Genomic DNA, 23,250 nt, shown 5'->3' with positions numbered 1-23,250 from the left:
AAGCATGTGCCAGCACATCTGGCTTGGAGTTCTTTCTGTTACACCAAGCTGCCTCCCCTGTGCATGAGAAAGAACTCTCCAGCAGCAGGAGCTTTGTGCTTCCTTGTAGGCGGTGAGCCCCTGGTCACACTTCCCTCTTACAGTAGCAGAACTAGTCAGAGGCTGGCAGGGAGCTTGATTTCCTCCTCCTCCTCCCCCTTCTTCTTTCTTCTCTCTCTCTCTCTCTCTCTCTCTCTCTCTCTCTCTCTCTCTCTCTCTCTCTGTGTGTGTGTGTGTGACTCTGTGTGTGTTACTGAGGATTGAACCCAGAGGCAGTCTACCTCCGAGTTACATCCCCAGCCCAATATTTCTTATTTGAAAACAGAGTCTTGCTAGGTTGGTGAGTCTCACTACTTGCTGAGGCTGGCTTTGAACCTGTGATCCTCCTGTCTCAGCCTCCCAAATACAAGGATTACAGGCGTGTGCCACCACAACAGTCAGGGAGCTTTCTTGAGCTCTAGAGAGTGAGAAATTGTACTACCTGGCTGCGAAAATCCCATTCACCTCACTCAACTAGGATCAGCCTGTCCTCTGGTGGGAAGATGGGGTTTGGGCTGGGTTCTCAGGTCTGTAGGGGCCCTAGAGACAGACCTTTCTGCTCCCAGGGTCTGGAAACGGAGCTGAAGGATGGGGTTAATGATGTGTGCAATTCACGGAGGAAGATCAAGGGGTGCATTTTCTAAGCCAGGTCCTTTTCTGGGTGCCAGGGCAACAGAATGAATCAGACACAGGCCTAACCCTTGAGAAGTTCACATCTACATGGACAGAGGCAAAGATTAAAGACACCAGAGGGTGACGCGTGTCATAACAGAGATAGGGTGTGTGTAGGGGGAAGACAGGGGAGGAAGTGACTAAACTTACTCTTCCCTTTCTTCAACCATCCATTCCCCATGAGTTGAGGACATTCCGGCTGAATTTATTCAGGTCTTGTTGTATATACATAGCTGAATGCCACCCTGGGGGAATTGTGTGGAAGACGCTCCCAGGCAAGAACCTTCCTGCACACTCCAGACATGGTGAGGATGCGGTTCCTGACAGTGGATCTGCATGCACTGCACCCTCTATTTCTGTACTTATCCAGGGTACGCAGTGATCTAGTTGTCTGTATTCCACCACTAGACCAGGACCTTCTTGGGCTCAGGCATGGGGTCTTATTCATCCCAGCAGCCTCAGTGTCTGTCCATAGCAGGATATGTGGGTGGGAGGTTTTCAGTGGAAATGTGTTGAGTGAACAAGTGTGACCAGGGAGAAGGGAGAAGTTAAGGCTGAGGATGGAGGGAGTTTCCCAGGGAAAGTGAGAAGGTCTTTATTCCAGGCAGCAGAGAACATTCTGAGCTTAGGAATTGTGTGCAAAGCAGGGCAGCAGGAAGGGACCGAGCACGGTTAGTGCTCAGTAAGTGTGGTATGTGGTAAGCTTTATGTTTTTGACCGAGGGAGAGAGATCCAACATGTTTGGATTTATATTTTCAAAAAGAGCATTCAAGGCCAGGCATGGTGGTGCATGTGTATAATTCTAGTACTTGGGAGGCTGAGATGGGAGGATTGCAGGTTCGCAGCCAGCCTCAGCAACTAAGTGAGGCCCTGTTTCAAAATAAAGAATAGAAATAGGGCTGGCTGGAGACTGTACTTCAGAGGGAGAATGCCCCTGGGTTCAATCCCCAGTAACACACACACACACACACACACACACACACACACACCTGGAGAGAGAAGGATGAAAAGCCAGAAGATGAGGAAGATGGTGCAGTCTTCCAGGAGAAAGAGAGAAGAAGCCAGCCGGGTGTGGTGGCACCCGCTTTCTATCCCAGAATTTGGGAAGCTGAGACAGGAGGATTACAGTTGGAGGACAGCCTCAGCTACTTAGTGAGGCCCTTTGCAACCCAGTGAGATTCTGTTTCAAAATAAAGAATGAAAAATAGAGCAGGGTGTAGCTTGGAGTTCCATCTACAGTACCACAAAGATAAAATAAAAATAAAAGGACTAAAAAAAAAAAATAGGGCTAGGGGTGTAGCTCAGAGGTAGAATGTCCCTTGGTTCTATCCCTGGTACCGCCAAAAAAAAAAAAAAAATTATATGAGTAAAGACTGCAGCTCTTTCTAGGAAAGCTGCAGGAAGACCAGGCCAAGGGGAGCTGAGCTAGACACCTCCTGACATGCAGACTCGACCTTGAGGAAGGGAGGCAGGTGCTGGCCTCAAGAATTCCTCTCCTCATCTGCTCATCAATGCACCACTTCTAAACAGAGATCACAGCTGCCTGTGATGGGACCTGCAGGCCACTGTCCCATGTGGAGGGAAGGAGAGGAGGTTTCCCGCTCTCCAGGGCCCTGAGCCCATGCAAACAGGGTTGCCTTCCCAGGCTCCAGCCCCCTTGCTTCTTCCAAGACACAGCGGGGGGCCGACTGTGGTTATTATTTCCAACTGACTGTGTCTGAAGGGCAGAGAGGCACCAGGAGTCGTCTAGCTACCATTGCAGCCCAGGCCTCCTGAGTCCCTGACCGGGTTGCTGACAACCGTAGCTGGTTCCCGGCTTTGCGGCAAAGGCAGGGACTCCCCAAGGCTCTGGGGTTGCTGAGAACCTCTCTGGCGCCGTATTGCCCAGGACTCTGGGAAAGAGGGATCCGCTCAGGCCTGAGCTTTTCAGACAATGGAAATCCTGGCCCCTCCCAGACAGTTCTTCTCGAAGGCTCTATCCCTGCTGTTGTACCCCATCTTCTGGAGCCCGAGACAGCCAGCCTTCTACCACCAGCCAAGCCAGAGGGGAGGCGTAGGGAGCAAAGCTCTGAGAGGAGGAGCCAGGAGCCATGGCATCCTTCCCTGGCCCAGCTGGTGAGAAATGTTTAAAAGTGGGTGTTTATTAGTTTCCACTTCAGGTCTGTGAGGGAGGCACAGTAATTACTACTATTATTGTGTAAAAGCCCCCGAGAGGTTTACATGTTTCATCTCAGTTCCTCTTCTAACAGCTTTGTTGAGGTGGGTATTCTTCACAAGCCTCAGAGAGGTCAACCTACATGCCCAAGGCCACACAGCAAATAACTGGTATATGGTTCCGCTACAAATCCCAGTTGTTTATGAACATAAAAACCCATGTGCTCTTAGCAGCTGGGCTCCAGGTGGGGCCAGGGGAGTCAGAGAGGCAGTTAACTGAGTATGTGTCAAGGCTAGAACTGGTCTGACTCACTGGAACTGGGAACTTTTGAGGCCTCTCGGCCCCCTCACCCCATCCACTTGGCTGGCTCCACTTCTAAACTGGGGCCCAGAGTGTGGGGATTTATGACACACCAGTTCCAAAGGATGGTGGTGGGAGGACGAGCTTTGACAACAGTGTGCCTCTGTGGTGTCGCATGCATAAGTGTGTCCCCGGGAACCTGGACACCACCCTCTTCCAGCCTCTTCCTCACATCAGGACCACAGTCTCTGGTTCACTTGCTTTCCGGGGGCCTCAGAGCAGTATGGGTGGGCAGCTGAGTGTGTGTGTGTGTGTGTGTGTGTGTGTGTGTGTGTGTGTGTTACTGGGAATTGAACCCAGGGAAGTCTACCTTTGAGCTACACACCCAATCCTGTTTATTATCATCATCATTATTATTATTGGTTGAACCCAGGGCATTCTACCTCCAAGCTACATCCTCAGCCCTTATTTTCTTCTTTATTTATTTTTATTTTTTATTTTTTTGGCAGTACTGGGGTTCCTGGAAGCCCTTCTATCTCCGGGCTACACTCCCAGACCTATTTTATATTTTTTATTTGGAAACAGGGTCTCTTAAGACAGGCTGGCTCCCAACCAGCGCGATCCTCCTGTCTCCGCCTCCCAAGTGCGGGCATTACAAGCCTGCGCCACCACGCCCGGCTTTTCTTCTTTATGCTTGAAACAGGGTTTCACTAAGTTGCAGAAGACTTCATTAAGTAGCGGAGGCTGCCTGTGAACCTTTGATATTCCTGTCTCAGCCTCTCAAGAACTAGGATTACAGGTGTGGGCCACCATGCCTCCGTAGGCAACTGATTTAACCTCTTGGAATTGTGGTACCGGGGATTGAACCCAGGGGCATTCTACCTCCAAGCTACATCCTTAGCCCACCCCCACCCCCTTTTATTCTTTATTTTGAAACAGGGTCTCACTAAGTTGCAGAGGGCCTCGCTAAGTAGCTGAAGCTGGCGGAGAACCTGTGATCCTCCTGTCTCAGCCTCCCAAGTACTGGGATTACAAGCGTGTGCAACCACGCCCAACCCAGTTTAGTTTCCTCCTTTTTCACAGTGAGGATGATGTCATACCTCACCAATAGTTAAGAGGCTCAAAAGAATTAACAGAAGTAAGCGACCTCAACGCTCCCTGCCCACACAGAACATTTACTAAGTTAGGAAGCACTAGGGTGCCCAGGAGCTGCCACCCCAGGGGGCCCACGCTGCAGCAGCTGAGGCCCTATCACAGGGCGTAAACCCCGCTCTCTATGGGGCAGGCGGAAAGGGGGTTGTGGAGGATCCCTCCTCACCGGCCCCTCTCCGCAGCCTGCCCCCCAGGGTTTTACAAGGTGTCCCCGCGACGGCCACTCTGCTCGCCGTGCCCGGAGCACAGCCGGGCCCCGGAAAGCGCCTCCACGTTCTGCGTGTGCCAGGATAACTACGCGCGCTCGCCCACCGACCCGCCGTCGGCCTCCTGCACCCGTGAGTGTCCCTGGCCGCACTGCGGAGGGTGGGGCGCTGGGGACCGGCAATAAGGACGTGATCCAGCGGGGGGAGGGGGCAGGGGCTCCAACGGAGGCGGGGCTGGGGATGCGGGGTGCAGGGAGGGAAGCCCCGTGGGGGCAGAGCCCCAGGGGTTGCAGGAGCCAGGACGGCTGGGAGAATTAATTCAGAGGGCGGAATGAGGTTGGGCTCCCAGCGGGCCCTGGCCGGCGGGGCCCCTTCGTGCCCCGTCCTGGCGCCCTGACCCCCCCATCCCGCGCCCAGGGCCGCCGTCCGCGCCGCGGGACCTGCAGTACAGCCTGAGCCGCTCCCCGCTGGCGCTGCGGCTGCGCTGGCTGCCGCCCGCCGACTCCGGGGGCCGCTCCGACGTCACCTACTCGCTGCTGTGCCTGCGCTGCGGCCGCGAGGGCCCGGCGGGCGCGTGCGAGCCGTGCGGGCCGCGCGTGGCCTTCGTGCCGCGCCAGGCCGGCCTGCGGGAGCGCGCCGCCACGCTGCTGCACCTGCGGCCGGGCGCGCGCTACACCGTGCGCGTGGCCGCGCTCAACGGCGTCTCGGGCCCGGCGGCCGCCGCGGGAGCCACCTACGCGCAGGTCACCGTCTCCACCGGGCCGGGGGGTAAGGCCGCCGCCGCAGGTGCGCGCTCCTCCCGCCCCCGACGCCCGGGCCCGCTCAGCCTCCCGGGACAGCCACCCCCATAAACCACGGCCTGGGCCAACACCCAGCACCCCCGCAGGAGTCGAGGTGGCCACTAAGCCCGAGCCTGGAGCCCCCCGCCGAGGCTCCCAAGCCATCCCCAAGTCCCTGAGAGAGGGATGAGGATGCAGGTGATTCCTTGCCAGTGGATCCCAGAGGATGCGAGGGTCTCCAGAGTGTGCGAGGGTCTCCAGAGGGTGTGAGAGTCTCCAGAGGATGCGAGGGTCTCCAGAGTGTCCAAGGGTCTCCAGAGGATGGGAGGGTCTCCAGAGGGTGCGAGGGTCTCCAGAGGGCGCAAAGGTCTCCAGAGGATGCGAGGGTCTCCAGAGGATTCGAGGGTCTCCAGAGGATGCGAGGGTCTCCAGAGGGCACGAGGGTCTCCAGAGGATGCGAGGGTCTCCAGAGGATTCGAGGGTCTCCAGAGGATGCGAGGGTCTCCAGAGGATGCGAGGGTCTCCAGAGGATTCGAGGGTCTCCAGAGGATGCGAGGGTCTCCAGAGGATGCGAGGGTCTCCAGAGGATATGAGGGTCTCCAGAGTGTGCGAAGGTCTCCAGAAGATGTGAGGGTCTCCAGAGGATGCGAGGGTCTCAGAGTGCAGGAGGCATTGGGCGCCCTCCTTTCGCATGACCACGGTGCAGACCCGTGTCCCACGCCGCTCTGCCAATGCCCGTCTCTGCAAAAAAGAAATGGAAAGGCTTTTGTCTTTTCAAATTTAACACACGAAGCCAGACACGGTGGCTCACGCCTGGAACCCCAGTACTTGGGAGGCTGAGACAGGAGGATTGCAGGTTCAAAGCCAGGCTCCGCAACTTAGTAAGCCTCTCAGCAATTTAGCAGATCCTGTTTCAAAAGAAAAAGGGCTGGGGGTATAGCTGGAGGTAGAACAGCTCTAGGTTCAACCCCCGATATATATAAAAAAAAAAAAGATTGCAGTGGGAGCAGAATCATAGTTTCAGAAAGAGGGGTCCTGTTGTGTGTCCCCCTTCTCACACCAGTCACCCTCTTTGGCGGTCCTGGAAAAGGGCAGGGCAGCAGGCAGGGTCAGACCGGAGGGAACAGAACCCTCGGGCCACAGCCCTTGTGAGTCTGGAATTGAAATGAATTAATGAAGAGCTGCAGCCTTTTATTCTACACCTTCCACATTCTTGACATTTACTTTTGATTTGTCGCTCAGCCACTGTACACTTTTAAGTAATCCCTCAAGTGTCCTTTGCAAGAAAGATAAGTGAGTGGGTAGGGTTTCTGCGGCTTTTCCTATCTGAGGAGATGTGATTGCTTGGTGACCCTTCTGCTCTGTCTTCTGTGACCTGTCTCTGTCTTCTGGCAGTTGTTTAGCCAAGTCTAGGGTTATTTTCATTCTTTTGCAAGTAACTTGGGTGTATATGTGTGTACACACACCAATGTTGGAATAATTCCTTAACCTACTGATGAAAATTAAAATTTTAAATCACTATGGATTTCTTCTCCTTGAATTTGTCTGGAACACAGCAAACCTTTTGATCTGCATAACTTTTTATTCTGGGAAAAGTTTTCTTCAGTTACTGCCTCAAATAGAATTTCTGATAGCTCTAGTATATCTCTTAAGACTCTCTCTAAGCCGTAGGTTGTACAGCCATTTTCTGATTCTCAAACCTTGTCCCTTCCTTTATCATTTTTAGCTCTTAATCCATTTTCCCTGCCTTTAGAGAGATATTTCCCACTCTGCCTGGTTCTCTGGAATAACAGTTCTGTTCTTTATTATCTCTGCTGTGATTTAACCTTTGCTGTTGCATTTACATTTTTAAAAATACAGTATAGAAGCTGGGTATGGTGGTGCACGCTCGTAATCCCAGTACTTGGGAGGCTAAGACAGGAGGATCACAGGTTCATCATTAGCCTCAGCTAGTGACGCCCTCTGCAACTTAGTGAGACCCTCTTTCAAAATAAAGAATAAAAAATCAGTCTGTGGGTGTAGCTCAGAGGTTAAATGCCCCTGGGTTCAATCCCCGGCACCACACAAAAAAGGGAAAAAAAAGCATCATACCCAGCTAATAACATTAATAGTTGTCTATGTCTGGATAATAAGATTATGCCTAGCTTGTAATTTTTATTTTGAGCCAGGGTGGTGGCACACACCTATAATCCCAGTACTTGGGAGGCTGAGATAGGAGGATCACAGGTTTGAGGCCAGCCTCACTACTTAGACCCTGTTTCTAAATAAATAAAATAAAATAAGGTGGGAATGTAACTCAGAGATAGAACAACACTCCTGTGTTCAATCTCCAGTACCACAAAAAAAATTTTTTTCATTTTGAGACATAGTTCCACTAAATTGCCTAGGCTACTTTACTTTATTATAAAATCCCTTTTCTAAGCCAGGTGCAGTGGCACCTCCCAAGTCCTGGGGTTATAGTTGTGCACCATCATGCCCAGCAATAAGGTCCTATTTCAAAATAAAAAATAAGGCCAAGCATGGTGGCAAGCATGCTTGTTACCCCAGGACTTGGGAGGCTGAGACAGGAGGACCGCGGGTGTAAAGACAGCTACAAACCCCGGGTGTGGTGGCACACGCTTGTAATAAATAAGGGCTGGAATGTGGTTCCAAGATAGAATGCCCCTGGTTCAATCCTTATTACCACACACACATTATAAAAATCTTCATTGTCTTTATTTTTCCATTCTAAAATCAAGCAACACTTCTTTCCATAAAAACAGAATAAGTGTTTCCCTGAGCTGAGACGTTGATTTTTTTTTTTTTTTTCAGTACTAGGGATGGAACCCAGGGGCATTCTACCTTTAAGCTACATCTCCAGCCCTATTTTTTATTCTTTGTTTTGTTTTTGTGGTACTGGGGGTGGAACCCAGGGGTTTTTCTACCTCTAGGCTATACTCCCAGACCCTTTTTTTATACTTTATTTGGAAACAGGGTCTCACTGAGTTGCAAAGGGCCTCACTAAATAGCTGAGGCTGTCTGCAAACTGCAATCCTCCTGTCTCAACCTCCCAAATGCTGGGATTACAAGCATGCGCCATCATGCCTGGCAAAAGTTGATTTTATAGACAAAAAAAGATTGAAAAAAATCAGAACAAAGAACAAAAATTGGATTGGTCTTGAGATGGAACAATAGGTAAATAACTGCCTGGTCAATATCAGATTACTTCAGATTATTTTTTGTTTGTGAGGATTAAAGGATATATGGATTAAATTGGAGCGTCACTGTGATGCCCATTACGACTGGTCTGTTTGAGAATTGGGGCTGTCATCTCCTTTCTGACTTCTTGGAAGGCTGGGTAATGATTTAGTTTTGGTTTGGTGATATGTAACTTTAGCAAGGGTGATTCTACTTAGATCAAGTATAGAAACCTAGTCTAAAATAGTGGCCCCCTATAACTTTTTTCTGTGTGTATGTGTGTGCTGGGTTTGAACCCAGGGATGTTCTACCACTGAGCCACATCCCCAGTCCTTTGTATCTTTTATTATGAGATAAAAGTTGCCCAGGATGGCCTCGAATATGTGACCCTTCTGCCTCAGTTTCTCAAGTTACTGGGATTATTATCCACCATGCCCAGGAGCACTTACTGCAAATTAATTAATTAATTTATTTATTTGTGTTTGTGTGTGTGTGTGTGTGTGTGTGTGTGTGTGTGTGTGTGTGTGTGTGTGTGTGTGTTACTGGGTATTGGGCAGGGGCATTTTATCTCTGAGCTATACCTCCAGTCCTTTTTATTTTTCTTTATTTTTTATTTGGTACTAGGGATTGAATTCAGAAGTATTCTACCTCTGATCTACACCCTGACTCTATTTTTAATTTTTATTTAATTTTATTTTGTGGTACTGGAAATTGAACCTAGAAGCAGTCTATCTCCAAACTATACACCAATTTATTTTTTATTTGAAAACAGAGTGTTATTAGGTTGTTGAACTTCACTAAGTTCCTGAAGCTATCCTTGAAACTGCGATCTTCCTGTCTCAGCCTCTCAAGTACTAGGATTATAAATGTGTGCCACCATGCCTGGCTTATTTTTCATTTGAAACAGGGTCTTGCTGAGTTGCTGAGGTTGGCCTTGAACCTACGATCCTCCTGTCTCAGTCTCCCAAGAACTGGGACTACAAGTGTGTGCCACCATGCCTGGATTCCTTCCTTCCTTCCTTCCTTCCTTCCTTCCTTCCTTCCTTCCTTCCTTCCTTCCTTCCTTCCTTTCTCCCTCCTCTTCCTCCTCCTCTTCCTCCTCCTCCTCCTCCTCCTCTTTCTCCTCCTCCTCCTCCTCCTCTTCCTCCTCCTCCTCCTCCTCCTCCTCTTCCTCCTCCTCCTCCTCCTCTTTCACCTTTTGGCACTGGGGATTAAACCTGGGGACATTCTACCTCTGAGCTAAACTCTCATCCCTATTAAATTTTTCTTCTATTTTGAATCAGGGTCTCACTAGGTTGATGAGAGTCTCACTACTTGCTGAGTCTGTCCTCACACCTGCGATCCTCTGGTCTCAGCCTCCCAAGTCCTGGGACTTCAGGCGTGCGCCACCACACCTGCTCTTTCTTCTTAAAGATGCCAGGCTGTCCTCTGTCACACTAAGTCCTTCGGAGACAGATCCCTCCTGAGTCCTCAGAATAATGTTGATGTTCCCTTATTCTGAATATATTTCACGGGCCCAATTTCTTGCTTTCTGTTTATTTGTTCTAGAACAAGGAGATAGCTGATTGCCAAAAAACACAAACCAAAACTAAGGAAAATATGTGACTTGCCCTTTGGATTGCTTATGAGGTTTTTAGCTGCAAGGCACAATAAATCTTGATCCAAATAACTTCAACTAAAATGATTTCTTAGCTCACATAAGAAGACTAGAGTTAGAGCTTGGCTCCCTTCGCAGCTCAAGAGTGCCCTCAAGGACCAGGCTCTTTCTGTCTTTCTACTCGGCCCTCTTTATCACAAAGGCTGGCTCCCTTAGGGTGGCAGGGTGGCTGAAATAGCTCCAGACGTCACCTCCTGACCATCCAGAGGCAGAAAATAACCATTTCTTCCTTGTTGGTACCTTTGTGTGTGTGTGGTACTGGGGATTGGACCCAGAGGCAGTCTACCTCAGAGCTATACTCTCAGCCCAATTTGATTCTTTTATTTGAAAGCAGGGTCTCACTAAGTTGCAGAGGGCCTCACTAAGTAGCTGAGGCTGGCCGCAAACCTGCGATCCTCCTGTCTCAAGCCTCCCAAGTACTGGTTTTACAAGTGTGTGCCACCATGCCCAGCCTAGGTATCATTCATTCATTCATTCATTCATTCATTTTGTGATACAGGGGTGGAACCCAGGGGCCATCTATCTCCGAAATACACCCCCAGCCCTAGTTTTTATTTTTTTTATTTGGAAACAGGGTCTCACTAAGTTTCTGTGAGCCTCACTAGGCTGAGGCTGGCTTTGATCCTATGATCTTCCTGTCTCAGCCTCCCGAGTACTGGGATCACAAGCCCAGCTTAGGTATCTTTTCAAAACCAGAAATCCTTTCTCAGAATCATCATTTCTTTCAGCTAATTTTTTTTTTATTATTATTGGCCAGAACCTGGATTACAGACCCAGACCTACCCAATCAACAGTACAGGGACTGCATGCATACATGTCATGTTAGAACAATCAGAATTCTACCTGAGTTATCTATGGGGAGTCAGTACACCTTGAATGTAAATTTGGACTGAGTCACAGAGACAGGGCGTGGCTGTTGGTAGGTTTTCCTTGGGGTCTGCTGCGCTCTTGGCCCCACTCGGGCACTGGCTGGGTTTCATTACAGATCTGCAGCTGGACAGCAAGTACTTGGGCTCAGATTTTTAGTTTAATTCTCAGATTTATCAGGTCTGCTTCTGCTTCTGCTTCTTCTCTCTTTTGTGGTACTGGAGCTTGAAACCAGGGACATTCTACCTCTGAGCTACACCCCCAGCCTTATTTTATTTTTTATTTGGAAATAGGGTCTTCCTAAGTTGCTCTAGAGCCTTGCTAAGTTGCTGCGACTGGTCTCGAGCTGGCAGTCCTGTCTCAGCCTCCCGAGTACTGGGATTGCAGGCATGCGCCACCATGCCTGGCTCTTTGGGCTTTCTTCTAACGTCCCTCTGAGGATCTGAGAGGGAGCCATTTTCTACCTCTGTCTCCTGACCATCTGACGCTCCGCTCCGCACAAAGGCAGTGGATAAATGACACTCCTAGCCTGGGTCTCTACAGAGGGCGGTGCTCCCTCCTGGGAAGCGTCTTGCTCCTTGTGCCTTTGTGCCCAGATCTTTTGGGGGAGCTGCCATCTCAAAGCGAGTTCAGGATGAGAGGCACTCCTGGGGCACAGGAAAGAACACTTCCTCAAAAGCAACTGTGCAGGAGGGTGATGGCTGGGCATTGTCCAATTCACAAAGACCTTACATTCGTCCCTAAGGATCGGATACTGGGGGGAGAAATAAAGGATTTTTCAAGTTATTTTTAGATAGGAGGCAGTACCACTCTGTGGGCAGCATGGCCTGGGGTTCACTACAGTCAGACTGTTCGATCTAGTTCCTCTGGCTCTATCAGAGGTAAAAATGTGGCACCCACTCCCATCCCCATGCTGGCATCTGCTGTTAAGACTAGATCATGGTGACCTCATGGGTTTTCAACTCTTTCTGTCTTCTTTTCTTTTTCTTTCTCTCCTTTTTTTTTTTTTTTTTTTTTTTTTTTTTTTTGTGGTACTGGGGATTGAACCCCGGGGCATTCTACCTCTGAGCTATGCCCCCAGCCCTTCTTTATTATTATTTTTTGTTTTGACACAGGATCTCCCTGAGTTTCTGAGAAACTCACTAAGTTGCTGAGACTGGGCTAGAACCTGCAGTCCTTCTGTCTCAGCCTCCCAAATACTGGGATTACAGGCATGGGCCACTGTGACCAGCGCTTTATGTTCTTAATTAGAATCTGGGAGAGCTGGGTATGATGCTGCACGCTTGTAATGCCAGCATTTGGGAGGCTGAGACTGGAGGATCACAGTTCGTGGACCACCTCAACTATGTAGTGAGGCCCTTTGCAACTCAGTGAGACCCTGTTTCAAAATAAAGAATAAAAAGTAGGGCTGGGGGTGCAGAGTGCCCGTGGGTTCCATCCCCAGTACTGCAAAAAAAAAAAAAAAAAAATCTGAGAGTCTGGAGGCAGATGCTGCTACATAGATGCCATTTAAGACTGGGAGCCCCATGCAAGCACTTCTCAGAGTGAGTAGCGCAGGCCCAGTCTCTAGCCGGTGTCCACTGCCCTCAGCCCCCAAGTGTCCCGGAGCCTGCGCCTGGTGAAGGCTGGCGGGAGCTCTGAGGCATCTTATCCTGCTCCTCCGACCGCTGGCTCCTCCAGCTGCCCGCCTTGTGCCGAGCCCTTGTTACAGGACTTCAGGACGTTCTCCCAGCAGCCTGAAGGGAGCCCTTATGGTTTCCATTTTACGCAGGAGGAATCACTTGCTTATGGACCAGTAGCTCATAGTCACGAGAGTTAGGGAGAAACTCCCTTTACATTTCTCTGGGCTGCTGTGGCCTTCTTTGCCCCTGGTTGTCCTTCTGCCTCTTTGGCTCCTCCTTTTCAAGCTTCTCTTTCCTTGTCTGTCTGTCTGTCTGTCTGTCTGTCTCTCTCTCTCTCTCTCTCTCTCTCTCTCTCTCTCTTTGGTGGTACTGGGGTTCCTGGAAGCCCTTCTACTTCCGGGCTATACTCCCAGACCTATTTTATACTTTTTTTATTTTTGGAAACAGGGTCTCTTAAGCCAGAGGGGCTGGCTTCGAACCTACGCGATCCTCCTGTCTCCACCTCCCAAACGCGGGGATTACAAGCGTGCGCCACCACGGCCCGGCTTCTCTCTCTCTTTTAAAGGGTAATTTTTTTGTCTTTTTGGAACTGGGGATCGAACTCCAGAGCGCCCAGGCGCTTTGCCACTGAGCTACATCCCAGCCCCGTCTCTCTCTCTTGTGTATGGGGCATTCTACCTCCAAGCTACATTACACCCTCAACCCTTTTGTTTTGAAACAGAGTCTCACTACATTGCTGAGGCTGTCCTCAAACCTGCCATCCTCCCAAGTAATGGGATTACAGGCATGCACCACCACACCCGGCTCCTTGCCCGTCAATCTTTTTTTGTGTGTGTGTGTGGTACTAGGGATGGAGCCCAGGAGCATTTTACCTCCAAGCTACATTCCCAGCCATATTTTTTATTATTGTGAAACAGGGTTTCACTGAGTCGCAAAGGGCCTCACTAAATAGCTGAGGATGGCCACAAACCAAGATCCTCCTGTCTCAGCCTCCCAAATGCTGGGATTACAAGTGTGCGCCACCATGCTTAGCTTTTGCTTGTCTCATAATGCTCATGTTTCTTGGATTTATTTCCTAAATATTTTCCTCTTTCTCCCCCCCCCTCTCTTTCTTTCTGTGTGTCACTGGGTTGAACCCAAGGGCATTCAACCTCTGATTTACACCCCCATCCCTATTTTATTTTTATTTAGAAACAGGGTCACACTGGGTTGATGAGAGTCTCACACCTTGTTGAGACTCTCCTCGAACCTGCGGTCCTCCTGTCTCAGCCTCCCAAGTCCTGGGATCACAATGGTGTACCACCACGCCCAGCTTTCTCTTCTCTTTGCAGATCTTTTTCCTGCATGGTTTCATTCAGTCACCTTCCATGGCTCCCGACCCACTCATCCTGTGCCTTTTCAACTTCTCTGGGAAATGCTCCTCTGGTCACGCCCAAGTGAACCATGGCTTTTCTTCCCAGTGATCTCTGGCATCAGTGTGTGTGCGTGTGTGTGTGTGTGTGTGTGTGTGTGTGTGTGTGTGTGTATGTGTGTGTATGTTACTTTTCATCTCACATTATCTAGAACAGTGGTTCTCAAACTTGTCTGCACATTGGACTCATGGAGAAGCAAGCTATCTGTCTACCTAACTATAAGTACGCAGTGCTGGGTCGTGGCCCATGTCTGTAGTACTTGGGAGCCTGAGACAGAAGAGTCGCAGGTTTGAGACTGGCTTCAGCAACTTGGTGAAACCCTGTTTCAAAATAAACAATAAAATAGGGCCGGGGGTGTGGCTCAGAGGTAGAACGGCCTTGGCTCAACACCTAGAACCAAAAGAGTCAAAAGAACACAAACAAAAATGGCAGGAAAAGCCGGGCGGGTGGCGCAGGCTTGTAATCCCAGCATTTGGGAGGCTGAGACAGGAGGACCCAGGTTCGTGAACAGCCTCAGCTACTTAGGCCCTTTGCAACTCAGTGAAACCCTGTTTCAAAATAAAGAATAAAAAACAGGGCTGGGGGTTGTAGCTCAGAGGTAGAATGCACCGGGTTCCATCCCCAGTACCGCAAAAAAAAAAAAAAAAAAAAAAAGGCAGCAAAGCTGGGTGTGGGGGCACACACTTCACACTTGTAATCCCCAGTACTTGGGAGACAGATAAGAGCATCGCAGGTTCATGGCTAGCCCCAGCTACTTAATGAGGCCCTCCAGAATTTACTGAGACCATGTTTCAAAATAAAGAATAAAAAAAATAATAAGGCTGGGAGTGTATCTTGGAGGTAGGATGCTCCTGGGTTCAATCCCTGATACTGAAAAAAAAAAAAAAAAAAGGCTGGCACACACCTGTAATTCTAGTACTTGGTATTTGGGAGGCTAAGACAGGAAGCTCAAAGATTAAAAAATAGGTCTGGGGGTGTAGCTCAGAAGTAGAATGCCCTGCATTCAATCCATATATGTACATATGTATATATATACACACATACACTAATGCCTAAGCCTCACCCCACAGAGTTTATGACATTATTATTATTATTATTATTATTATTATTATTTGCAGTTTTGGGGATTGAACCCAGGGGCATTCTACCTCCAAGCTACACCCTCAGTCTTACTTTTTATTCTTTATTTTGAAACAGGGTCTCACTAAGTTGCAGAGGGCTTCACTAAGTATCTGAGGCTGGCTACAAACCTCTGATTCTCCTCTCTCAGCCTCCCAAGTACTGAGATTACAAGCGTGCACCACCATACCTGGATATGACTTAATTATTTTGGCTGGGACTGGGCATCAGTATTTTTTTTATCATGGTATAAAATACATATTAAGCCGTGTATGATGACCCATGCGTGAGGTCACTGTACTGGGGAGGCTGAGATAGGAGGATCTCAGGTTTGTTCAGCCTCAGCAACTTGGTGAGACCCTTTTTTCAAAATACAAAATAAAATAGGGATGGGGATATAGCTCAGAGGTAGAACGCCCCTGGTTTCAATCTCCAGTACTATAAAAACAGACAAACAAATCCACCTGGCATAAATTCTTCCATCTGAGCCCATTGTAAGTGTACAGAGCAGCAGTGTTCACGGTTCCCACAGCGCTGCACAGCAGACCTCTGCAACTTTCCTTCCTGCAGAACTCAAGCGCCATGCCTACCCAGAGCTCCCTCCCTCTCTCACCGTCTCCTCCCCGCAACCGCGGTCTACTTTCTGTTTGAAAGTTTCACCACTTTAATACCTCATTGAAAAAGTGGATCGTGTGGTGTCTGTTTGTGACTGGCTTATTTTAGCATCATGCCCTGGTGTTTGCTCCTGTTATAGAGCACATGGCAGGATTTTTCTGTATTTTTACCTGCATCCTTTAAATGTGCACATGACCGTTCATGTGCTGATGGACACTGGGTGTCCGCACCGCTTGGCTCTTGTGAATAATGTTGTGACAAATGTGGCAAGAGAAGGTCTCCAAACTGAAGATTTTGCGTTCTTTTGGATGCAGTCCAGAAGTGGGGTTGCTGGCTCACATGATAGTTTTATTTTTAAATGTTTTAGGAACCTCCATACTGTTTTCCACAGCGCTTGCACCGTTTCACAATCCCACCTACAGAACACAAGGGTCCCAATTTCTCCCCATCCTTGCCAACACTTATTTTCTGTTTTTTTGTTTTGTTTTGTTTTTTTGTGGTGCTAGGGATTGAACCCAGGGGAGTTCTACCACTGAGCTACACCCACAGCCCTATTTTATTTTTTATTTTGAGACAGAATCTGCTAAATTGCTGAAGTTGACCCTAAACTTGCAATCTTCCTGACTCAGCCTCCCAAGTACCAGGATTATAGGCATGTGCTAACATACCTGGCTTTCTTTTTTTTTTTTTTTTTTTTTTGCGGGAACCCGGGACATTCGACCTCTGAGCTACACCCCCTGCCCTACTTTTTATTCTTTATTTTGAAACAGGGTCTCACTGAGTTGCGGAGGGCCTCACTAAGTAGCTGAGGCTGTCCGTGAACCGCGATCCTCCAGGTCTCAGCCTCCTGAATGCTGGGATTACAAGCGTGCGCCACCACGCCCGGCCATTTTTGCTTTTGATGTATCAGAGGAGTCGTGGCTAAATCCAGCGTTACAACGCTTTCCCCCTGTTTTCTTCTAGGGGTTTAATAGTTGCAGGTCTTACATTTGGGGCTTTCATCCATTTTGAGTATGCGTGTATGTTGTCAGTTGAGGGTACAACTTCATTCTGTTCACATGTGAACATTCAGTTTTTTTTCCAGCACCATTTGGTGAAGAGACTATCCTTTCTTTATAGCTTAACCTTCGTACCTTGCAGAAGACCATTTGACTAGACACATAAAGTTTGTTTTTTTCTGGGCTCCTAGTCTATTCCATTGGTTTATAATGCCTGTACCATACCATTTTGATTACTATAACTTTGTAATATATATATATATATATATATATATTGGTGGTACTGGGGTTCCTGGAAGCCCTTCTACCTCCGGGCTACACTCCCAGACCTATTTTTGCATTTTTATTTGGAAACAGGGTCTCCTAAGCCAGCGCGCGGGGCTAGCTTCGAACCTGCACGATCCTCCTGTCTCTGCCTCCCAAGCGCGGGGATTACAAGCGTGCGCCACCACGCCCGGCATGTAATATATTTTGAAGTAAGGAATTATGAAGCCTCTAACTTTATTTTTTACTTCTCAAGATTGTGTTAGTATTCATGGTCCTCTGAAATTCCATTATGGATTTTAGGATTTTCTTCTAATTCTGTAAAAAAAGAAATGCCACTGGGTAGAGCTGGAGATGTAGCTCAGTAGTAGAGTGCCTGCCTGGCATGTGTGGAGGCCTGTGTTTGGTCCACTGGAATCTTGATAGGAATTGCATAGATTCTGTGAATCACTTTTGGTGGTATAGACATTTAAAAATATGAAGCATCTCATTCCCTGAAAACAGGTTATCTTTTTACTTATTTATATTTTTTATTTATTTCAACAATGTTTTAGAGTTTTTGGTGTACAAGTTGCTTGTCTCTTTGGTTAAGTTTATTTCTAAGTACTTTATTTTCTTGAGGTTATTGTAAATGGGGTTACTTCTTTTATTTTCTTTGTCTCTTGCAGTGCTGGGAGTAGAACCCAGGGCCTTGTGCATGCTAGGCCAGCACTCTACCAGACAGCAACACCCCTAGCTAAATTTCCTTTTTGAATTCTTCTTTGTTAGTGTATAGGACTGCAGTTTATTGGGCTGCAGATGTGACTGAGTGGTGGAATGCTTGCCTAGTGTATGTGAGGCCCTGGATTTGATCCCCAGCACTGGAAAGAGAGAAAGGAAGAAAGAAAAAAGAAAGGAAAGAAGGACAATCTTTCTTTCTTCTTTTCTTTCTTTCCAGTAGTGGGGATTCAACCCAGGGGCATTCTACCTCAAAGCTACACCCCTAGCCCCATTTAATTTTAATTTTATTTGTAGTACTGGGGGTGAAACTCAGGGATCTTTTACCTTTGGGCTATACCCCCGCCCTATTTTATTTTTTTATTTGGAAACAGAGTCTGGCCAAGTTGCTAAGAGCCTCACTAACCTGCTGAGACTGACTTCAAACCTGCGATCCTCTTGTCTCAGCCTCCCATGCACTGGGGTCACAGGCATGCGCCACCTCGCCCGGCTTATTTTTATTTTGAAACAAGGTCAGGCTTTCTAGGTTGATGACTCACTTCTTGCTACGGATGTCCTCAAACCTGCGATCCTCCTGTCTCAGCCTCCCAAACGCTGGGATTACGGGCGTGCTGTTATTTTGTTCGGTAATTTTCTTCCATTCGTTTGTTGAGTATATTGCTTCATTGACCAGACCACTGGACTATGGAATGGCTGTCCTTCCTGCCTCTAGATGCTTTCTTGTCATAGGAAGTGTAGAAAGAGCCTGAGGGACTAGAACCCCCCACCAGAGTGAAGCGGCTGCAGAGGTTTTCCCCTCCCCTCACACCGCAGACAAAAGATGTGTTGCAGAGCTGTAGAGAGGGGTGTCACTAGCCTTGGGTCTCACGCGCTCTGCCCCTCAGGTCCCGCCCCCGGCCGTTCCAGAGCCAACCACAGCCCGCAGACCCCGCCCCGCCCCTCTTAGCCCCGCCCCGCGTCCCTCCCTCCAGCCCCACCCCCGCATGCCCGCTCAGGCCCCGCCCCCGCCCGGGATGGATCTGGGTGGGAATCCCACTTTCCTTCCTTTCAGCACCCTGGGAAGAGGATGAGATCCGCAGGGACCGAGTGGAGCCGCAGAGCGTGTCCCTGTCGTGGCGGGAGCCCATTTCCGCGGGCGCCCCTGGGGCCAACGGCACGGAGTACGAGATCCGGTACTACGAGAAGGTGGGTCGGGGTCTGGGAGGGGCCTAGAGCCTGCGCCCCTCGCCTGCCCTCCTCCAGCAAAAGCCCTTCTTACCCTCTCTCCAAAACAACCCCCCCCCCCAGGCCCCTAAATAGCCTGCAGGCTGGGATGTCTGTCTCCATGCCCCTCGGCTTTCCAGTGCCTACGCTCCTGGTCCAGGTTTGGTGTGGCCAAATTTATCCACCCTGTTTGTAGAACCCTTTTAAGGAAAAAGAACACACAGAAATGTCATACTGTTTGAAATTTCACACAAAAAATAACTGACCAATGGGTGCACATTCTGCTAGGTTGGGTGATGTGCTGGGAAACGTTTAACAACCAGATCTCCAGAACAAGGAGTGCAGGAATTGTTTCAATTTTGCCCATATGAAGAATGTGTATGTAGCACATCATTTATAATATTGAAATATATGCAATGCTCATTATAAATTGCCAGATACAGCTAATTGATTCTCCTAGGATACGTGGGTGAGTTACTGGGGATTGAACCCAGGGACATTCTACTTCCAAGCTATACCCCCAGCCCTTTTTATTTTTATTTTTTTGTTTTATAACAGGGGTCTCACTAAGTTGCTGTGGCTAGTCTCACACCTGTGATCCTCCTGTCTCAGCCTTTCAAGTACTTCCATCACACCCAGCTCACAGCTTACTGCTATTGATTTTTGCAACCTACCTGTATTCTATTTTTTTTTTTTTTTTTTTTGCAGGTCTAGGGATGGAACCCAGGGTCATTTGACCTCCGAGCTACACCCCCTGCCCTATTTTTTATTCTTTATTTTGAAACCGGGTCTCACTGAGTTGCAGAGGGCCTCACTAAGTAGCTGAGGCTGTCCGCGAACCGCGATCCTCCAGGTCTCAGCCTCCCGAATGCTGGGATCACAAGCGTGCGCCACCACGCCCGGCTTACCTGTATTCTTATTATTTTTTGAGATGGGGGTCTCCCTATGTTGCTCAGGATGGTCTTGAACTTCTGGACTGAAGTAGTCCTGCTGCCTCAGCCTCCACTATAGGTGCACACTGCCGTGCCTAGCTTCCCCCCCCCCTTGTATTCATTTTTGAAATATGGTTGCAGTTCAGCCATGATTTGACAAATGGAGTCACATCCCAACCCACTACCTCTTTTACCCATAATTTTTTTGTCTTTAAATCTGAGACGTAATCTACCGTTAAACTGCTTCTCACCTTGGTACAAATTAAACTCATTAAAGTGAAACCTCTCTCAGCCTCAGCAGTACGTGTGTCAGAACTCTGCTCTCCTCAGCGACACGTAGGGATTCTCTGCTGAGTCACATAATAATAGTTGTTGAATACTAGAAGGCTGTTGAGAGCTCTGAGTGTCAGGGGTGACCCAGAAGGAAGAGGGGCTCCTGAGTCACTGCTGGCCGCGTGGCCTGCGTGAGCCAGAGGATGGGCCGCCATCAGCTAGGTGCATGGAGGAGGAGGAGCAGGTGGGGCGAGATGCTGAGCTTGGTTTTGCCCCTGGAGCACTGGGGGCTTTAGGCCATCCAGGTGAGCTTGTAGCTCTCCTGTGCTCGAGCGCGAGTTGGGGCTCGCAGCCTAGTGATGGTAGCTGATGCCAAGAGGGGAATGTGTGTGAGAAGAGAGGCCAGGCCAGGTCCCAGAGGAGCACCGATGTTTAGGAGACAGGAGTGAAGGATGCTGGGTAGGAACTATGGGTGCAGCAGGTGCTTAGAAAGGACTTGCTGAAATGACATTTGAGGATCCGATCACAAACGAACCCCAAGGTTGAGCCGGGGGATGTTCCCAGGCTGCTGCTTCCCCCTCGCTCCCCCCCACCCCCAGGAGGGTGGGTCCAGTCCTGGGTCTGGGCCTCACTTCTCCATCCTCTCCAGGGTCAGAGTGAACAGACTTACTCCATGGTGAAGACTGGGGCGCCTGCGGTCACGGTCACCAACCTGAAGCCAGCTACCCGCTACGTCTTTCAGATCCGGGCAGCTTCCCTGGGGCCCTCATGGGAGGCCCACAGCTTCCACCCCAGCATTGAAGTGCAGACCCCACAGGAGGGTGAGTCCTGTGTGCACATGGGCAGGGCCTGGAGGGAGAACCTGGCACAGGGAGACAGGACAAATAGAGGCGAGAATGACAGAACAGTTGAATTACAGCCCAGTGAGCAAAGGAGCTTGGGATCCACTCATATGAATTCGATTGGTATCTGCCCTAGTACCTGGGATTCAGCAGGAGCCATACACCTGTCATACACGGCTGGTGCCTTCCCTCCGAGCACCTGTCCCATGCTGTCTGGAGACATCCTGTGCCCTCTCCTAGATGCGGCCACTTTCTTGGGAGGGGCTTATAATCGCATGGCGACTGCTAGGCCCTTCTTCCTGTTCTCCTTTCTCTCCTTTCTATGTCTCATGACATAGACATGGGGCACTGTCCATTTTCCTTCCTGGCCTTAGCACGTGAAGCAGATGCCGCTGAAGGTCGGGGACATGAAGGGAGTTAGTCTGCAGCAATAAACAGAACAAAATGAACATTAAATAGGTGAATTGAACGGTATGTACGTTATATCTCAATAAAGTCCTCAGACAAACAAAACAAAAGCTGAACATCAGGCATCCTGATCTTAAAATGTCTCCAGCTTCTCCACAGCCCCTGCAGCCCCCGCCCTTCCCCTCCCTCCCTGCTGCCTCTTCCCCTCCGCCCACCCCGGGCTCCCCTTCGTGGTGCGCTGGCAGGGCAGTTTGGCCGGCTCTTTTGTTGTTCGCCTGCTGCTGACCTAGCCCTCAGGATCTCACCTCTATCTACCCTGCGCAGCTCATGAAAGTATTTTCCTGAACAAAGGCAGTTCCCCCTAAGAGGCATTCTGGCACCAGCTGTCAAGAAAATAATTCTTTCCAACCTGCTACCTGACTCTAATCCGAGATAGGAAGAGCTCCGAGCCCGAAGGGAGGCGAAGATAAAGTGTTGAGGGAGCCTGAGTTCCAGGAAGGAAGACAGCACTTTTTGCTTGAATGCCTGCCTGTGCCAGACCCCGGCCAGGTGCTGGGAGAGTAGATTAGAGCCCCATCTTGATGCCCGGGGAGCATGTGGACGGCCGAGTGGAGCTGGGCAGGGAAGGCGTTTGGGTGGAGGAATCCATCTGAACAGGGCTCCAGGCTTAGACTGGGACTTGCGGGGAGCAGGAGCTGGGCTTTCAGCTGAGAAGGGCTGACGATCTCTGTTACAGACCGCTCAGAATTCAGCCTCCCTCCCCGTGGCCCTGGCTATAGGGAATGGTTCTCCCCAGCTAGAGAGCATTTTTTTTTCCAGTGGGCTGTGGCCCCAAATCAGGATCTTGATGAAGGATTATGCTTCACCTCTGCTCTATTATCCATTGCTCTGTGACTAATTACCCGTAGTCTCTGCAGCTGAGAACAGCAGACGTGCTGTCTCGTGGTTTCTGTGGGTTGGAAACGTGGGGCCGTGGGGCCAGGTGCCTTTGGCTCAGGGTCTCCGAGCCGCAGTCCAGCTGTCGGCTGGTGCTGCGGTCTCCCCAGTGCTAAGCCAGGGAGAACTCCAGTTCTTGCTGGCATCACAGGGGGCATGCTCTTCCTTGCCACCGGGCCTCTCCATCCATAAGGCGCCTCCATGTGACACCCAATTCTTTCAGGCACTGAGAGGATGACAGGGCGTCCAAGACTGGCCCTCCCATTGTCAGGTCCCAGCACTGCCAGCCGTACTCCCTGTGGTCTGCACCTGTCCTGCTGGTCCCCGGGCTTGGGCTGTCCTTCTCCTTCCCTAGCTCAGGCTGCCTCCTATCTTGTCACTTAAGCTTGTCTCGTTGTTCGGTTTGTTTTCTGGTGTGGGGACTGAACCCAGGACCTCACACATGCTCGGCACGTGCTGCACCGCTGAGCTCCTCCCCAGCCCCGTCACCTAAGCATAGAAGCGACACCCCATTGTGCTTGTGTGTGTTCTGACCTGAAGCGAGTCCAGCCCATACTCGAGGGGAGGGAGGAGCAGGGGGTGGGCATCCCGAGGGCCGGCCCAGAGCCTGCCTGCCCCACTGCCCTGGCCCCTTCTCCCTCTCTGCATCCCCGGGGACGCCTCGTTTCAAGCAGCTCTGCGCCTTTCCTTTTCTGCCACCAGCCAGGCCCTGGGCCCCGTCCACCTCCAGAACCCCGGGCTCTGAGGTGCCCTGTTAGCCCTTGCCTTGCTGGTTTCCCTCTCACCCTTCCTGTCCCTCCCCTCTTGCTCTGGCACTCTCTGGGTCCCGCCTCAGCTCCCAGGCTCTCAGCTGCCTGAGACTCCAC

General features: G+C 49.9%; 1 protein-coding gene across 1 annotated transcript in view; it reads left to right on the top strand.

The window, feature by feature from the left end:
- EPHA10 (EPH receptor A10) overlaps positions 1 to 23,250 on the top strand; it is a gene marked incomplete at both ends in the record, with an annotated part of 37,732 nt that overhangs the window by 5,734 nt on the left and 8,748 nt on the right. Inside the window, 4 exons of the mRNA XM_080693314.1 lie at positions 4,540 to 4,695; positions 4,981 to 5,331; positions 18,842 to 18,975; positions 20,848 to 21,019. Coding sequence (XP_080549440.1) covers positions 4,540 to 4,695; positions 4,981 to 5,331; positions 18,842 to 18,975; positions 20,848 to 21,019 — 813 coding nt within the window. The remainder of the gene's footprint in view (positions 1 to 4,539; positions 4,696 to 4,980; positions 5,332 to 18,841; positions 18,976 to 20,847; positions 21,020 to 23,250) is intronic.

Source organism: Muscardinus avellanarius, assembly GCF_963383645.1.
Source record: "Muscardinus avellanarius genome assembly, chromosome: 3".
Taxonomy (NCBI): domain Eukaryota; kingdom Metazoa; phylum Chordata; class Mammalia; order Rodentia; family Gliridae; genus Muscardinus; species Muscardinus avellanarius.
The sequence above is the reverse complement of the archived record's forward strand: the minus strand, read 5'-3'. Positions and strand labels throughout refer to the sequence as shown.